At 36.3% G+C, this 15,784-nt stretch overlaps 1 protein-coding gene across 1 annotated transcript in view; it reads right to left on the minus strand.

Moving 5' to 3' along the window:
• SACK1B (scaffolding CK1 anchoring protein B) overlaps nt 1-15,784 on the minus strand; it is a 41,208-nt gene that overhangs the window by 11,047 nt on the left and 14,377 nt on the right. The window contains exon 2 of the mRNA XM_085324843.1: nt 1,150-1,314. Coding sequence (XP_085180969.1) covers nt 1,150-1,314 — 165 coding nt within the window. The remainder of the gene's footprint in view (nt 1-1,149; nt 1,315-15,784) is intronic.

The raw sequence follows: 15,784 nt of genomic DNA on the forward strand, positions 1-15,784 counted from the left end.
CAGACCTGCAACATAGTTGTGATGTTTTCTTTTCCAAAAGTTGCCATAGCTCTGTGTATTAGGCCACCAGAGGGCAATCCCACACACCCATATGCAAGAAACAAGCATGGRAAGCTGCATGGTAAAACTTTTAAGAGTGTTAAGTCAACTCCAGAGGAAAGAAAAAAATCTGTAAAATAGAGGTTTGTTTGGAAATTCTAAGAAAAAAGTCCTCTTTATGCTCACAAACACACCATACCTTCTTTCTGATTTTCAGACTGTGTTCTTAAAACCATGATGCTGAGAGTTCTTACAATGTTCTTGCTGGAAGCAAACATGCCCTAACTAACTTTAGAGAAACAAGAAATTGCGAGTGGAACTGTACTGAACTTCCAACATAGAAGTGCTTAGAGCTTTGCAAAGAAAACAGTGGAAATATCCTTGGAACATTTTCAGCAGCCTTCAGTGTTATCTTCAGTACAGTAAACTTAGAAGTATTTATGAAGTATTTATGCCAGGTCAGTGCAGCACACAGTTTGGATTATGAGCCCTATTAAATATTAAGGTGGTACAGGACATCTAGTGAAAAATGTAAACATTAGCRCTCTTCTTATTATCTTTCTCATGAAGAAAATTAAACATTCCATGTATAAAAAAGTAAGTATAAACTTACTATATATTCTTTATATAGACAAATATATGATAACATGGATTTTCAGGAAGACACTTTTAAAATAAAATATAAAGTATTTTTCATATATAATCATTTTAAAGGAAGCAGTCATAAAARGAAGTAAATTATTTTATTTTTCTAAACAATTTACATAATCTTTATGATTCTATTTGTGGGCTGATTTAAGAGAATAACAAACAATAAGCTAAGCTTTTCAAAGCTATGGTATTGCTAAATTATTATTTTCTAAATAATACATGGAAAATTATGCAATTTTATCAAATATACTTCTTTTGACACACATAAAGAATACTAAAATCTTTCTAAAGCAAATAACATTTGTATAGAAGATTCTGCTGTGGGCTTACCTATTCACACTTTAGAGTTATTTTGCAAAAGCAATATTTGATAATCACTTTTTAAATAATAATGCCTTTTAGGGGGTTGTAGAGGAATGAGTAGTGAATGCGCATGCACTATAAAACAGGAAGCCTTACCCTGAGTCTCTGAACTTGACAGCCTTGTTTCTCAGTCATTTTCAGAAAGTGACTGAAGTTTGACTCATCCAGCAGGAGATACACTGCAATCCCTCTAGCAGATGCCTCTACAATTTCTCTAAAGATATCCACATCTGTAAACATATCCATAACTATGGCAATGACCTGAATGAAAAAGAAAAGATGCAAATTATTGTATTGTATAAATGCATATATAACATTCTTCACTGAAGTTTGCGCCACACAGCTAACATGCTAATATTTATAACTGACAAAAAGTTCTAATATTTTCCAAGTGGTACAACTTGGCTTCTCAAGATCATTGGATCTTCTTTGTGAGCAGTCAGCTGATGGTTTGTGTGAGATTATTCACAAACAGCAAAATCTAGCACAAAGTTGTGTTGTGGGGGTGTATAGTGATGCGTGGTATGTGGGGAAAAAGAGAGGTCAGTGGGAGAGAAGAAATGGGGAAAAAGAGCAATATAATACTGTCAAAAAAAACAGAACCATCATAATATAACTACAGTGTGACTGCAGAAAAGAAAATTCAAATACTGTTATTGTACAGGCACCGGTTCATCTTAATCTAAATACTGTTCCAGGTTTTCATCATCTATTATAAAGCTAATAGCACAAGAGTTTGAAGGAATCAATAAGGACATGTTGAAGAGCAGGAGGAATAAATGAGGACTCTAGGATTCATACCGATTCATCACACTCATCGGGATGAAACTCCCCCAGCTGGTGAGAATTTGCTTAAGGAAGATCAGAGAGTGCTGAACACCAGGCATCCATACCCTTTAACCCTCAATTACTGGAATTGAATTACATTCAATTCCTCGAAWAATGCAGGTATTTCTGACTGGGAAAAAACATGTCCTGCTAATGGTATTTTGGAGACAGTAGACTATTAACTGATTAGCAATTTAGGAAGAATTATATTGAAGTGTCAGAGGAAATAACACATGAACAGGTGTATGTGTAACTTTTAAAGATAATATTCTTATCCATCAGATTCCTCATAAAAAATTCTAATGAGGCTTCTTTGACATGACACGCTCTATGATGCTCATATGAATTCCAGTCAAATTAAGTCTTTCACAGGTATTAAGGCAGGCTTGACAGTAACCTTGCTTTACCATTCTCATCAGTTTTTAAACCCTCTACACCTCAATTTTAACGTTGTAAGTTATAAAGTTGATAAATTAAGTTATAATCACTAATTTTATTCTAGAATTCAAACATTTAACCCATTCACAAAATTAGGTAAATGATATTGCACACACCAAAAGTTATGWCTCCAGTTAGTCATCTGAATTACCTTTTTCAATCCTGCCTGCTTAGAACTAAAAGACTCACTTATGCCAAATATGTAGTTATTATACTGGAAATATTAATGCCTTCCAGAGAGCTGACCTACAATAAAAAAAAGTAAATAATCAATGTCATTAAGAAAGATAAAGAGACAATGGCTTTGACAACTCCTGAAGCACTAAAAATTAGAAGACTTAGTCTTTACCATAACACGTCACCTGGCAATAAGAGGCATATTTACAAATTCATCAGGTGCAGAAAAACTGAATAGCATTAAATCATTCAATTCTTCTTTCAAAAGTCATAGATAATACGGCATATGTACAACCTCATTCATTTTAGTGATTTTTTGAAAATAAAACTGAATGTGATTCTTAAAAGTGCAAATTATTTCTGAACCTAAATTTGAAAGGAAAGACTGATAAATATAAAAGTTTATCCTGACAGTAAGAATCTCATCATTTTTAGACTGCTCCTTCTGCTTGGTCTTGTTTCTGAAATAGTCCTTGTTAACTGAACATGGCAACACTGTTTATTTTTCTGTTTTGCTTCACTCACGTCTGAGCAGAAATCTGCCAAAACAGATCAAATATGTTAGGTAAAAAGATCAAAGAAGAAGGTTTATTCTCAAATAATTGTTTTGTTTTGTTTCACTATGTATTTCTGGCCTCTCCTTCTCAACGCTCTAATTTCTTAACCTTTCCTTTTCTTCAGATCTTTTAGAAACAGTTCCTCATTGTATTCAGGTATCCATATAAATGTAGRAGATAGACTTTGAATAGACTCATTGGTGTACGCTGATGTGAATATACAAAATATTCCAGGTCATCTGCAYAGCCTTCAAAAATCCTTCTGACATTGTCCTACGGCAGGAATCTAATATGTTAACTTGTTTGTAGGGTTTATGGCTATGAAGTCTAATATACTGGAAGTGAACCTTCAGAAGATTGCATTAACTGTATATTAACAGATACAGAAAAGAAGAAACAAGAGTAAGTAATAAAATTAAAAAAAAAACAAAGCTGGTTATAATGGACATATCTATCTTTGACATATATACCTTTACAAAGAAAAGAAGACATAAATAAATAAATAAGCAAGCAGGCCAGTAAGTTGGTGGTATAAGAGTGCTACATGTGCACTACTAGCAAAAATAATCACTACTCTTTAAGTTATGTGGATATACTGTATCTTAGAGATGAACAGAGTACTCCATCTTCACTAGTAGAATTACTCTTAAACCATTTATCTTAGAAATTTTACAGCGAATTCTACAAAGTACCAAACTACTGTTGCAAGAAAAAGCAGCTTTCACTCGCAGACTTTCAATGAGCATTATATTCTGAAATCTAAAGCTTGCAGTAGCGGAAAAATCCTCACAGATCTAAGGACACGCAGCCAAGCCATGGCCATGATCTGACCACTGACTGTTCATCCGTTCTCTGATCCCTGCAGACCAAAGGTTGGTCCTGAAGGAAGCCCTCACTAAGCCTGCTCAGTCACTCTTAGCAACACTCAGTGAATCTAGCCAACACAAACATTATTAGGCTGAACTGCTGGTGGAAGAAGATTGCCAAATTTGAATAACGTATATGATAYACAGTGATAAGAGATAACAGTCACAGTGATGAGGTCATTTCTGTAGACTAACTTCCTTGATGTTTGCTTATAAARTGTAGTACTTTATAAGGTAGTTACCCTAAAATTGGTATTCTGTAATGTTTACATATCTTTATAAAAGCTCTAACTCATAACAGCTGTGGGATTAGTTACTTGCTGGCATAAACAGAACACATTTGAGACTGTAAGTAAAGAATAATGAGAAAGAAAGGGTTTTTTCTTCTCATTTTTGGTAAGAATTTTGATGAGAAAAAAATCATTGGATTTTAGCTTGGTAATTCTGTTTTACGACATCAAAATCAACTCTTAAAACAGTGATGTGTTGAAATTAAAGCATGGATGAACTGAAAGACATTCTACTGCTTGTGTCCTKTAAGTTTCTTCTGTATGCCACTGACAGTTTCACCGGCCCAGTATCTTCAGTCCTTTCACAAGCACTAATTTTCATTTTTAATGGCTATCATACCGATACTGTCTTTTAAATCTTCCTTTCAGATGAAGAGTAAAGAAGAGGAATCCTCACCACATTTCTTAGGTTGGGCTTCATTAGAGCTTCTGGAACACCACCAGTTTTCCTCACCCCAACACCAAAGAGCTGTGTTTCAGACAGAAATGTAACTCCATTTTCCTAAGCCTTCTCCTTGGTACCATAGTTGAAATTCCTTCAGCRTTCTCTATTTCAGAGAGAATCTCCTTGTGATGCCGGATTGGCTCTGTYTGAACCTGGCCTATCTCAGAGCGTAGGTGCCTACCTATGGCCATCACAGTACGCTGCAGAAATGAGATACAGTATTGGACACCTTACTGCTAATAAGAGGAGGCAGCCAGCACACTAACTGAGTGTACCTTACAAGAAAAAGAGCTCTTCCAGGTGTATAATATCTCTATTACAAACTGTTGCTTTTTTCTAGTTATGTTTTGCTGCTTTTTATASTAGGGGGTCTAGAAGACAGATCCAGTTTATACCTGCTGCAATTAGTATTAGCAGCATCTTAATAAACATCTGATATCCAGAGGCATATTTTGTGGCAAAATTATTTACTGCTGCTCATGCCAGAGTGCTATAAGATGATGGTTCATTAATTCAATATTAATTTTCAAAATTAAACATAGCTCTGACCTGGTTTCCACAATGCATCCTTCCACTGCAAAAAGTACTTCAAAATCATTGCGAATTGCACCTGAACATCTCTGGTCACCCTGCGGCCAGTTAACGTGCTAAAGCCCTGCATAGCAAATCTAGCAGAACCTTAAGATGAAATGCCAAAAACCCAATATAACAGGGGAGCCCTACTCTGTAAACAGAAGTCTGTATGCAATAATGTGAACAGTAATCAAACATCTGCATGTGATCGACACTCGCACAATTACCGTGGCAATGTAATGGAACCCAGATGATTTACACTTCTGCAACTTCCATGAAGTTAATGTCACTGCTTGGGCTATATTATCACCAAAACTGGCTCCCTAGGATYATATTCAATTTAGTTAAATTGGTTCAGCATTGAGAGAGCAACAGACCATGACCATACAATGTACTTCTATTAATGTACTTCTACTAATATACTTCCATTATTACATTCCTTAAAAGCACTTTAATCAACTACAGGGTGAAGTCTGGCACTTCACTACAGCAGCTAGCTATACTACCTCAAACCAAGCCACAGTCTAGCCTCTGATAGCTGATATCACTATCTTATTTTCCACCTATTGCTGAAAAAGAATGTTTGTGCCCTTAATTCTGAAGATATGCAAAGTATACAGCTCAGAACTGAATGCATTTTCTGATCACCAAGCCATGATAAACCTAGCACTTTGCACACAATATGAGCATTTTAAGGTGAAAACTAAATCTAGTACATACTCAGCAACAATGAACACTGGTTAAACTAAAAACACCAAGAAAAGAGTCACTGGCCAGAAAACAGAAAGTAAATTAGATTTCTACAAATCTCTGCTAATACAATATAGAAAATCAATGCAAATTATTCTCAGAAAATTATTAACACAGGTAACCGCATAAAGCACAACAGAAATACTTTAACTGTGTAGCCCACATGGCAAAGACTAATCAGTAGGTATGTAATCTACTTTACTGCCCAAGAAACATGTAATAAAGATGAGTAAGGGGTGGCTTTCTAGCAAAAAGTAATGAGAAAAATATTCTCTGATCCTAGCAGCAAAGACTGTTACGGCAGTGATAACAGCAGCTCTCAAAAAGGGCATGAYTTATAATTTTGAAATACACTGGGAAGATTCAGTCTGCAGAACACACCATCTTCTGACAGCTAAGTGACATTTCTGTCTCTTGCTCAGCTTGGCATTATTTGTGCAGCTTATCATGTCTCTGAATAGCAGATCAGAAGAGCAGGGTTAGCTCTTCCACAAATGAAACTAAAAATAATGCAAAAGAAAAGCTCTCTGAAATGCAGATAAGATTGTTTTCCCTGAAAAGTGAAGGTACAACACCCTTCTGCATTACCTTTAAGAAAGCTATTGCAGGCTGAACTAGCCAGACGCTTACAATGCACTTACTGTCTTAAAATTATATGTTCAGTGATATCACTTCAAATCCACGCAACAAGTTTTACAGATGAGTTATCTTGCAAAACATATGGGAGTGATCCGCAATAACTCTAAATGTGATCTGTTATCTATGGGTTTGGCCGTTATTATTCTGGCTGAAGGATTAGTAAGAAGTTAACTCAGGCTGAGCTGACTGAATTACAGGCACCACGAGATCCTCCCTCGCTGCGGCAGGCAGCAGAGATGCTAATTCCTCTGCAGCTTCCTTCCTCCGAGGCTGAACTGATTTTCAGCAAGTTGCAGAGAGGAAAGTCAGGAAGGGGATATTCTGGGGCTTTGCAGCAGGGACCTTCCAAGAAGCATTTATAAACCTAMCCTTGGGAAGAAACAAAAGAGCTAAGACACCGTGCAAAGAACCAGCTGCTGCTCAGACACTGGCCCACCACAGGCCAGAAAACATTTTCCTAAATCTGCACAGAATGGTCAAGCATYAGAGAAACAACAAGCACACACGGTGTTTAATTTTAACACTTTCCTTTCTGCTTACAGCCCTCCCATAGATAACTAAAAAACTTGGTATTTAGCAAGCAAACTGTTTTCTATCACTGTGATTAGCCACGGGCTGAGGTCCTACACTTAACAGAGCAAAACAGAAAATATTTGGTATTACGACGGGAGTGTGTCTAGAGCTCGCTCTCCCCTTTCTCCCCYCGCCAGTGATGTAGTTGCTGTGTCAGATCCCATTCTCAGTCTCGTGTGTGCTGCAGCCTGTTTGGTAGCACGATTATAATATTTGTATTCAGCTCTTCAGAATGTTCCTATTTAGTTGCTGTTTTGGGATGCTACCAAGATTTTCCAAGGAAAGCAAACAGAATGGAAATGCCAAGATTTTCTGACAGCCTACAACTCAGCTATATCAGAGGGGAAATCCATGAGAAAAAATAAAAGGTACTTCTCCCGCCCCCAGCTTTCCCTATGAAGAATTTGAAAGACTCGCTTCTTAGTCAGAAATAATCTTTTATTTAAAAGAGTATTAAGAGCTGTAACATGTGGGTTCTCACCAGACCCTCTTAATATTTAGGGAATGTTCAGTCTACTTGAACTAATGYTATAATTTTTTAGTTTTCATTTTAAATTTGTTTGTAAGTAGAGGTGCTCCTTTATACGTATGTGCATTACTTAGTGATTACCTAAAACCAAACAATGCACGACCATGTGATAAGCCTTAATTATTTTTTAAAAGTGCCAACAGTAATGAAAGCATGCTTTGTGCTAAGCTCTTAATAACCTTTACTTTTTGATCTGCCATGCAGGATTGAAAATGTCACCTGACAGCCTTGGAGGCCAGTCTCATTTTTCAGACCTCCGCCAGATAATCAGAGCACTCCTAACAGCAGCAGAAGCTCCAGGCTAGCTTGTACCTGGTCACGGGAAACCTGTGTTTTACTAATGCACTTTTAAGAACTCGTTCAATACCTTAAACTACGAATAGCTGTCATGATTTGCCATATACAACTAAGTCCATGGGAMAAAGTAGCTTTAAAGCAGCCTTAAAACTATGGAAAAAAGTACAAAGTGATATAAACATTAAAAAAATCTCAATTCAAATTGCTCCTGCTTACAACTGTTCTGTATGCCAAGGTTTGCCTGTTTGCCTGTTTGCCTTTCAGCTGCTCCATTCTGTTTCCTCAAAAATTTTGCATAAACGACTTGTCAACACTGAATCCCACTTGCTGARAGTTTACATATTTAAAAAATCTAGACAATGTATAGAAAACCACAATACTAATGAACATTTATAGGCTATGGACTATAAACTACAAAAACAAGCAACATATCTTTAAAATAGACAACTTTGCTGGCATTTAACAAGTGTTACAAGACACTTGTAAATATTGAAAAATTCTCTTATTTAAGGTTAGATTTATAAGAAGAGATGATTCAGACCTGCTTTTCTAGGCTACAAAAAATATTTTTTTTCTTATTTTGCTTATGCAAGAGCTGTACACTGTTTGTCTTTAAGACCTTAATAGGTCAGCATATGTTTCTGAAATGAAATGGGAAGAGGTGAATATCTAACATTTATATTTTATTAATAAACAACTTCTTTAAATATCATTTMCTGGATTCAGTGCTGCTGCTAGTATATTTAGAATACAGATAAAAATTTTCATTAAAGCRTAACTGTAGTGTTCAGTTGTACAAGGCTATCTAAAATCCCTCATTGTTTCTTAGAGAAATGACTCTATGTACTCAAAGTACTACAGGTATATTGAATGAATGAGAAATTAATCAAAAACGACAGGTACAGGATTTGAGGCAGACATGGAAAGAGTGTTTTCCAAAGAAAAATAATGGTAGCAGGTGAAATGAAGTATTTAAAGAAAAATACTTGTTGTTACTGTTTCTAAGAACAGGAAGATTTAGTGGATCCAAGTCAGCACATAAACTTGACTTGCTTCAGAGTTTCTTAAAATGTAAAAAGATGGGATTTCTGAATGCCTATATACTATATCTTAACCACAGTCCACAGGGAAGTGCTGATGAGRGTCTATCCTCATCAAATGAGAGTACCTTCTAAAAATGAGGGTCTCATTTTTAGTATGTGGAAAATGAAAACATAGCGTTAGGAGGGACTTTTAGGCCACGTACCAGGAAGTCCTCGAGCCATACAGGAGAAGGCCCACGCAGCAAGTAGCAGAACTTTGTTAGAAGTTCTACCAATTACAGATGACTAGGTTCTAGCATAAAAGGCCTTGAATCCAAAGGAAAACTACTCTGTTTTGGACCTCAGTGCCCAATTAAAAGATTTATTTTATTGCTAGATTTCTAATTAGKGGAAGCCTACAGACCAATGAACATGACCTGATTATACTCAGTATTGAGAAACAAGTACTAACTATATAATTAATTGTTAGAGGTCAGTCTTCTGTAGATACAATTTGCTTTTCAAAAGGATACATTTTTTTTCCTGAGAAAAACTGCTATAGAAACTGTCCGAGAGAAAAATACAGGAAAAAAATGTGAATGAAAAATTGCTAGTCCTTTCTGAAGGTTTTATTAAATGCTYGCAGAACCATAGTCAAGATTTTGAACCAGTTCTGGTGAAAAACCTCCCCTAGTTCCTGGCATAATGAAGGTAACACCAAAGTAGTCTGTTGGTACTTGGAAACAAGATAGATAGTGTCCCTGTCTCGTAAGTTTAATAAGGAACATTCCAGTCCATTAGCCAAAGAATAAGATATAAGAAGCAAGACAACATCTGCTAGGGACAAATATTTAAAAATTAGCAGACCTGGATACTTTGCACTTAAGACAGCTAAGGAATTCCCTGGTCTGCTGTTGTTTATTTTGAATAAAACTGACTATCAAGGAAATCCCACATCCACAAAACGGCATTTACGCTCAGTATGCAAAACCAGCACGATGACAGTGGACCAATTGGTTGTTTAGCCTGACATCTGAAAGGAAAACTGATGAAAGATTCAAGAAACACAGGAATAAAGGCTAATCATATATTTTGCAAACGATAAGAGGGAAAAGTTATTTTCAAATATTGCTTATTTCATCCTTTTTCAAGATTACAGATTTTGTAAAGTGTTCAGTTTCATATATCTGATTAAAAAGTCAGTAATAAACACCAGAATTATACACATTTAAGAACGGGTAATGGAGAGGTATTTAAAGCAACTGCCCTTTGAAAACATTATGACTGAATGTGGGGATTTCTAGCAGAATTTGTAGCTCAGTGATATTAAAGATATTCCTATGGTTGCCACAAAGGTGTATGCAAAGTCACTGTAGCAGAATTTCCTTCCTTCCTTCTCTCCTTCTTTCCTTTCTTCCTCCCTCCCTTCCTCTCACCATAACCCCTCTCAAGAACTTCAAAGTCAGTGACATTTGAGAATGAAAAAGATTTGGATTTTGGATAGTGACATGAGTTTTAACTGTGTTCATACACATATCACACAAATAGCAACAACTTAAAAATAAAGTCACTTTTTACTGCACATTTTATGACAGTATCTTCCTGATACTCACCACAAAGTTTTTACCTTTTGCTATAGATACTGTTAACTTCACTGCCACCTCAGGTCCTATAGGGTTACCTAATTTTGTTCAAGGAGCTCAATTTAGTTAATAACATGGTTAGCATAAACCAGAAAATACATAATCCAGGCTGCTTACAATTACTGCTCACAGGTCCGTTATGGGTCAGTAAGAAGGAAAGCCASTGATCCTCCTATATAAATGGAAGAGGGTGAATGGTGAGGTGGTTTAACTCCGGGTTTAACTTGGACAAGTTCTCTGTTGACCTGACATATATATATCCCACATATTCACCTTTAAAATTTTTCCATTTTGTTTAATGGATAGACAGTTGCTAAACGTGACATAGTAAAATGCATTTACAAGTAAAAATACCATATCTGGACAAATACCCACAGCAATTTTCTGTGTTGCTAACAAAAGCAACAGCAACAAAACCTGATCAGAACTCTGCAACACGTACTACAGACATAATATATTTCGGGATATGTCTGTATGGCCCATAATTACATCTGAACATTAGGTAAACCACCAAGCCAGCCAGATGATTTTAACTCTTTATTTCTTTAACATGGTGTCACTTCAGCAGAGCTATGCTCTGCTTCGCTTTAGCAACCTTGACTGATATTAGAGAGAAATGGATTACACCACTTGCTTATAAAGCAGCTACACTTCATGTTGCGATTTATTGTTAATGATGGTGTGCTAATAGGTTGCATTTTAATTTCATCTATTTTAAAGAATGGTTGAGAAACTAATTAATTAACTATTGTCTGCAAATCATGATGCGATCTTTGGGTGAAATCCATTTCCCTGGCATGCTAGATGATTTATTACAGATCAGAYGAAAAAAAGAAAAATAACTGTGGACTTGTCTAAAAGCATCAGCAGAATGTCCTAAAGATAAGAAAAGATTAATCTAGTTAATAAGTAATTATGTGCAGCTTTTCAAGAAAAAAAAAACAAATTTAAAATTTGGTGCACATTACCAAATGCAGCAAGACGTCTGGAATAATGGGGAAGTAATTAAAAAAATGCTCAAATCTCCAGTGAAGCAAACTGAGATGAAGCAGATAAGAAATTCTGGAATTCTTGTAGATCCCAATGGACTGGATAGTGAATAGGAGCTAAATAAGGTACTAAACAAGTCTAATTCCTGAATCAAGTGCAGCAATTAAAAAACAGGAAAAGGAGAGAAATTACAATTAAATTTCCTACTAGCTGAAGGAGTTATAATTTTCGTACTACTATTTTTAAAAAACATTTTATTTTAAAAATTATTTCAATTGTAAAACCCTTTGAAAGCTTTTTTAAGGGAAATCTGATCATTTTTGTCCAAAGGTGAATCTTCCCCAGAGAGTGAGAGAGTAGCAAATCAATAGACAAAGGAAAGGAATAAAACCAAGATTTTTCTTAAAAAAAAAAAAAAAAAAAGAACAAAACATTTCTTACGCTGCCAGGTTTTGCTGAGCTGATCTTTCGCTCTCAATGTGAGCTGAATTTTGACTTACCACCTTTGTCAGACTACAAGCCATACAGCATGAGGATAATCRTGATGACACCGGAGCTATTTTTTGTACATGCAATTAGAATGAGCTCTCACTGATCAACACACAGCCCTTCAGCAAGGCCACAGGAGAAGTGTTAGTTCATCATTTGCAATTTGATTCTGCAATTATGTAAAATCACCGGAAAGATTATTTGGTCTTTGTGATAAAGTCAGAGCAGATAATCACAATGCATCATCTTTGATATCTACTAGTCTTTTCATTTAAATATAAATGTTTATTTTTAGTGTTTAAAAGTGTATTCAGTGTATTTGCAGGCTGTTCTTAAATCAAACTCTCAGGCCATTTCTGGGATGTAGCTAGGGAAGAAGAGACAACGGCTGAACGGCGGGTCAGGATTCTGGGATCCAGTTGCTCCCGTTCAGCCACCGACGGGCACTGGGAGCTCACGCTCGTGATCTGCTCTCTTCCTTCTCATCCTCACAAGGGTAATCTGCAGCATTCACTCATGAATAAATAAAATGAACAAAACTTACTAAAATAAATGAGTTTTCTGGGYGGAAGTAACTGAATCTTTTATACTCCGTTGAGCCAGCAACCAACATGGTAAATAAATGGGGTTTTATTAATGCATAGAAAAGAAACATGTTATCTCAAGTCTTCCATTGTACTACTGTATGTGAGATCATTCCTCTTCTATATTCTTTCTAATGCATATTATATGTCTGTTACACCCCCCCATATACACTGGGTAATGATAACTAAAGAACGAATCCTGACGCATGCTGAACACCAGCAAAAAAATGGAAAACTCCCAGCAGGCAAAGGAGTAATAGAATTTCAGTCTCTTAAAACATCACAGAAGGCACCTAGATTTAAGAATGAAGGAGAAACAGTCTCAGCAGCTCCTACTGCAGCTCTTAAGTAACTTTCTAAAGCAGTTTTCTTTGAGAGATTTGCTGCCCRTGTTTCATTGAAGTACTTGCAGCCAAAAATCATTTCCATGCTAAACAGATGTATACCTCAGGGGTATTTATGCAAGTCATCATGAGGGGTGGAGAGATCGAAGATTTAATTCACTTGTTTTGCCATCAAAAAGGAACCAATCTCCTAATCATAAGGAGCTAAGGAATAAAGATAGAAACACCACTGAGCATGCCACCCATGGACTTACATTTAGACACATTTCGCTGGAAAACTTGCTCTTAAAAAATGTACCAAGCATGCTAATAGCACAGCAAGGCATTTGACTTGCGTTGCTTGAAATAAAGATGGAGATAAGAACCTGTGATACCTTTGTGGCAGAGGTAAAWTTTTTTTTCCAAGAACACTTTGGAAAATAACTACCTTTTGATGCAAAATAGTACCTTTCAAATAAGCATTTGTTCTTCTGAAGTATCCTTCTGATCTCAGGAAAGATCTCCCCTTGAGTAACTTGCCCTTTCCAAATTCATGCCAGTAAGAATTCTCCATACTAGATTGTTATGCATTCTCTTTGTGTGTACATCCCTAAAAATGTTTTCTATAATGCAGTGTGTAGCTATGCATGTAGAGGAATGCATGCACATACACACTGACTGAAAAAGAAACATGAAAATTCTAATATTAGCCTCATTCAGATTAAAAAAAAATAAACATTTCACATTGGTAAAAGGTGTCAAAACACCAACACTCATTTCTGGTGCAAGAATAGGATTGCTTTTATCCTCTTTTTTCTTGCTCAGTTTAAAGGGCATATAGCTCTTGCTGTTCTTCGGAGTCTTTCTTTCTAGATCTGTCTCTGGTACAATCCGCATTTGCTAGAGTACCTGAGGTACAGCTGTCAGGAAAGAACTCCATTAAAAAATGCAATATATATATTTATCTTAGTTGACCTGGAAACAGTTTTTGCAATGAACCAACTGTCAGGTATGCAGCACTAAAACTTTCAGGAGTTTTACATGGATTCATATGGACACATAGAGCATTCACTGCATTCAATGTGACCTAAGTCAGAAACAGTATTTTGACTAAACAACATCAACAAAAATACTTMCTTGTTTCTCTCAGTTTTTACTGTGAAAAAAGTAACAGCAGGACACAGACAATGAAGGGCACGATGCTCCACTGCCTATGTGGATATGGCTGAAATATTCCCACTTGAGCAGGCTAAAGCAAACTCACAACCAACCAACCTCTTGGACAAGAACAAACACAGAAATGGTTGACATGAAATATAAAGTTTTAAACTATAAGAAGCACTTGAGAAGGTGGATTCTGCTTTAAGTACTTGATACTGTATTCATTGTCCCTAGTTAATGATTACTTCAGACTATGTATTTGTCTTCATGAATCACTCTGAGATTTGAAAATGCTATAAAATGTTCACATTTTATAGAGAAGCACGCTAAGCGTTTAGTTTCTGTGGGATTAAAGAACTTAAACAACTTTGAGAAACTAAGTCAAAATAACTTGCAGAAGATAAATAGGAAGTCTGTGGACTACGAGAAATTTGTATGCAAGTTTTCCAAGTTTTAGACAAATGCTTTGAATCASAAGACTTTTATATTTAGCAACAAGAAGACAAAGAATAACATTTCCCCCCCCCYTTTTTTTTAAGGATGAAAAAGGTTGTTGAATCTGTACAAATGCATGGAACTAAAAAAGCATGTGAATCACTCAAAAAAATATTTTTAGCTAGTTCTAGAGGATATTAGCACAGAAATATTTTTTTTAATGGACTGATGTTATGTATGGCCTTTCAAATCATTCACAGTATAACTAAAAATATTAAAGCTTATTGAAGTCTGGCTTTAGATTTCTACTTTGTTTCTTGTGTATAAAAGGCTCAGAAACTCTACCAGAAGAATATGCAGATCTTTAAACTCTACTTAAATTACTTACACTTAAGCACATATAGAGAGCTTTTAATATGTAAATCTCAAACCACTTCATAAATGTGGGAATAACATTATTACAGCTATTTTTATCCGGGAAACTGAAAATACATAAGGAAGGGCGTGTGTGTATCTCATATTTCTGTCCTGCATAGAGGCATCTGAGTCAGCCCATCACTAACTACTTTAGTTACTGGAAACAGGACTGGAAACACTCCTGTCACGCTAACGCGGTGCTCTGGCCAGGTGAAACGCCCTGCCTCTTGTGAACCTCTTCACTGCCGTTTACCGTGCCACGTTAACAGGAGTGGCCTGTATTCACGGGGATGCTGAGCACCCCAAAGCCCCGCTGAATGCAACCCCTGCAGGCGTTCAGCGGCAGCGAGAACCTGAGCCTCAGCCTCCAGACCTGGCCCGAGACCTAGAAATCCTCTGCACCTTCTCCTCTTTGCCCATCCCTCAAGCATCTTGAGGAGATGCTCATGGAGATGCAATCTCTGCCCTGCACATGGATTTCTTTAAGCAAATTCGATAAGCACTACTGCAAAAAAAATCTAATCTCGCAAGTAATTATGAACTAGGCACCCAGAAGTGCTGACTCTGAGACTAATACACAAGTGTTCACGGTCAAATTTATTCTCAGTATCAACTCCATGAAGATGCAATCGTTTAGGGGTTGTGCTATGCAGGAGGTCAGATTTCATTATCATAATAGCCCCTTCTGGCATCAAAAGCTGTGAA

The sequence above is a fragment of the Rhea americana genome, unplaced genomic scaffold (genome assembly GCF_003343005.1).
Source record: "Rhea americana isolate MKP2758 unplaced genomic scaffold, rheAme1 scaffold_94, whole genome shotgun sequence".
In the NCBI taxonomy this organism is placed as follows: domain Eukaryota; kingdom Metazoa; phylum Chordata; class Aves; order Rheiformes; family Rheidae; genus Rhea; species Rhea americana.